The sequence below is a fragment of the Neopelma chrysocephalum genome, unplaced genomic scaffold (assembly GCF_003984885.1).
Source record: "Neopelma chrysocephalum unplaced genomic scaffold, ASM398488v2 Primary Assembly neopelma1_96456, whole genome shotgun sequence".
Classification (NCBI taxonomy): domain Eukaryota; kingdom Metazoa; phylum Chordata; class Aves; order Passeriformes; family Pipridae; genus Neopelma; species Neopelma chrysocephalum.
Window position 1 is genome coordinate 1 of NW_020925103.1, and position 3,379 is coordinate 3,379.

Sequence of the window (3,379 nt, forward strand, 5' to 3'; positions counted from 1 at the left end):
CCCCCCAGGCTCACCTTGGCAGGCTCCGAGGTGTCCATGGGATGGAACAGGGATGGATCCCATGGAATAGGGATGGAATAGGGATGGAATAAGGGTGGGATCCCCCCATTCTCACCTTGGCAGGCTCGGAGGTGTCCATGGCAGAGCTGTCCACCTCGGCCGCCTCCGCCTGGGCAAACTCTGGGATGGGAGAAGGAGCAGCTCAGGGAGGATTCCCACCCCACCAGCATTCCCGGGGGTTCTCCCGGGGTTTTTCCCCCTGGGGAATGGCCTCACCAGCCCCCTGCAGGGACATCTGCATGGCGTAGGCGATCTGCTCCTCCTCCGTCATGGAGCTGAGGTCGGGCAGCCCCGCCCGGCCGAACTCCTGCTGGGTGATGGTCATCTTGAGCAGGGCATCGTCCGACTCTGCGGGCACAGACACGCTGTGGGCACTGCCAGGGACACACTGACCCCATGGGGCACTGCCAGGGCCCAGCCCAACTCCTGCTAGGTGAGGGTCATCTTGAGCAGGGCATCGTCCGACTCTGCGGGCACAGACATGCTGTGGGCACTGCCAGGGATCCACTGACCCCATGGGGCACTGCCAGGGACCCACAGACTCCACAGAGACCCACAGACCCTACAGGGACCCACACACCCACTGGGGGCACTGTCAGGGACTCACAGACCCCACAGACTCCACGGGGACCCACAGACCCCACTGGGGCACTGCCAGGGACCCACAAACCCCATGGGGACCCACAGACCCACTGGGGACCTACAGACCCACTGGGGGCACTGCCAGGGACCCACAGACCCCACGGGAACCCACAGGGGTCCATAGACCCTACAGAGACCCACAGACCCCACAGAGACCTACAGACTCCACAGGGACCCACAGACCCCACAGGCTCACTGGGATCACTGCCAGGGACACACTGACCCCATGGGGACCCACAGACCCACTGGGGCACTGCCAGGGACCCACAGACCCCATGGGGACCCACAGACCCACTGGGGTCATTGTTAGAGACCCACAGACCCACTGGGATCACTGCCAGGGACCCACGGACTCCACAGGGACCCACAGACCCCATAGGGGGCACTTCCAGGGACCCACAGACCCCACAGGGATCCACAGACCCACTGGGATCATTGTCAGGGACCCACAGACTCCACAGGGACCCACAGATCCCACAGAGACCCACAGACCCCACAGGGGGCACTTCCAGGGACCCACAGACCCCACAGACCCCCACGGACCCCACAGGGGGCACTTCCAGGGACCCACAGGGGCCCACAGACCCCACAGACCCCCACAGACCACCCTGGGGTCACTGCCAGGGACCCACAGACCCCACTGGGGGCACTGCCAGGGCCCAGCCCAACTCCTGCCGGGTGAGGGTCACCTCGAGCAGGGCATCGCCCGACTCTGGGGGCACAGACCCCCTCCGGAGCCCTTCCAGAGCCTCCCCACCCTCCCAGGGCAGGATTTATCCCCAATCCCTGACCCAAACCCCCCCTCCTGCCCCCCTGAACCCCCTCAGTCCTCACCATCCCCGGCGGTGGCTGCAATCCCGGCCTCGGCGGCCGAGGCGGCCGCAGCTCTTCGGGCCTCCTCCTCCTGCCGCTGCCTCTGCTCCTCCATGGACACCCTGAGAGCCTGGCACAGAGACAGGGAGGGCACTGGGGCACAGCTACACAATTCCCGAGGGTGGAAAAGCCCTCCCAGCCCATGGATGCACCCTGAGAGCCTGGCACACACAGGGAGGGCACTGGGACACAGCTACACGATCCCTGAGGGTGGAAAAACCTTCCCAGCCCATGGATCCACCCGGAGAGCCTGGCACAGACAGGGAGGGCACTGGGGCACAGCTGGGATGCACCCACACAATTCCCGAGGGTGGAAAAGCCCTCCCAGCCCATGGATCCACCCTGAGAGCCTGGCACAGACAGGGCCTGAAGAGAAGGACCCCAAATTGACCCTCTGGACCCTCCCAACCCCACGTTGACCCTCTGGACCTCCCTGACCCCAAATTGACCCTCTGGACCCCCCAACCCCTTTCTCTGCAGGTCAGGCTCGCTGTGGCCAAAGAGCACGACCCCAAATTGACCCCCTGGACCCCCCAACCCCAAATTGACCCTCTGGACCCCCCTGACCCCAAGTTGACCCTCTGGACCTCCCAGCCCCTCTCTCCGCAAGCTGGGCTCGGTCTGGCTGAAGACCAAGACCCCAAATTGACCCCCTGGCCCCCCCCGCCCCCAATTGACCCCCTGGACCCCCCAGCCCCCCCCCCCGCGGGCCGGGCTCAGCCCGGCCGAACATCCCCACCCCAAGTTGACCCTCTGGACCCTCCCAGCCCCAAGTTGACCCTCTGGACCCTCTTTCTCTACAGGTCAGGCTTGGTGTGGCCAAAGAGCAGCACCCCAAGTTGACCCCATGGACCCCCCCAGCCCCTTTCTCTGCAGGCCGGGCTCGGTGTGACCCAAGTGCAGGACCCCAAATTGCCCCCCTGGCCCCTCCCAGCCCCAAACTGCCCCCCTGGCCCCCCCCAGCCCCCTCACCAGCGCCAGCTCGGGGTCGGCGCTGGGGTCGACGCCGAACTCGAAGTCGCTGGCGCCCAGGCCCAGCATGGCCCCCCCCTCTCCCGCCAGGATGGGGGAGCTGATGAGGGCATCGGCCAGGCTGGGCCCGGGGGGCACCGTCACCAGGTGGGACCCGCTGCCGTCCTTCCCGTTGAGGGCATTGATGAACGCAGTCAGCTTCTCCGTGTTGGCCTCCTGGGGGGCACGGGGACAGGGGAAAATGGGGGGATTTTACACAAAGGACCCCCCCTCGAGGCTGCCAGTCCCACCACCCAACGCCCACCGCGCTCCCATGGGGATGGGAGGGATGGAACAGCAGGAGAGGGGTTTTCCGGAGGGAAAATGTTCCTCCCCAAATCCCATTTGGGGGCACGGGGAGAGGGATTTTACTCAAAAGATCCCCCCCCTCGAGGCTGCCAGTCCGACCAGTGAACACCCATCACACTCCTGTGGGGATGGGAGGGATGGAAAAGCAACCCAACCCACAGGGAAGCGGGAGAGGGGTTTTCCGGAGGGAAAATGTTCCTCCCCAAATCCCATTTGGGGGCATGGGGAGAGGGATTTTACACAAAAGACCCCCCCTCGAGGCTGCCAGTCCGACCACCCAACGCCCACCGCGCTCCCAGGGGGATGGGAGGGATGGAACAGCAGGAGAGGGGTTTTCCAGAGGGAAATGTTCCTCCCCAAATCCCATTTGGGGGCACGGGGAGAGGGATTTTACTCAAAAGATCCCCCCCCTCGAGGCTGCCAGTCCGACCAGTGAACACCCATCACACTCCTGTGGGGATGGGAGGGATGGAAAAGCAACCCA

The 3,379-nt window shown here is 65.1% G+C and overlaps 1 protein-coding gene across 1 annotated transcript in view; it reads right to left on the reverse strand.

Moving 5' to 3' along the window:
• Window positions 1-9: 9 nt before the first annotated feature.
• Window positions 10-3,379, reverse strand: part of PSMD4 (proteasome 26S subunit, non-ATPase 4) — a 7,172-nt gene continuing 3,802 nt past the window's right edge. Inside the window, exons 5-8 of the mRNA XM_027708658.1 lie at window positions 2,548-2,763; window positions 1,537-1,645; window positions 277-408; window positions 10-180 (exon numbers count right to left, since the gene is read on the reverse strand). Coding sequence (XP_027564459.1) covers window positions 11-180; window positions 277-408; window positions 1,537-1,645; window positions 2,548-2,763 — 627 coding nt within the window. The 3' untranslated portion in view covers window position 10. The remainder of the gene's footprint in view (window positions 181-276; window positions 409-1,536; window positions 1,646-2,547; window positions 2,764-3,379) is intronic.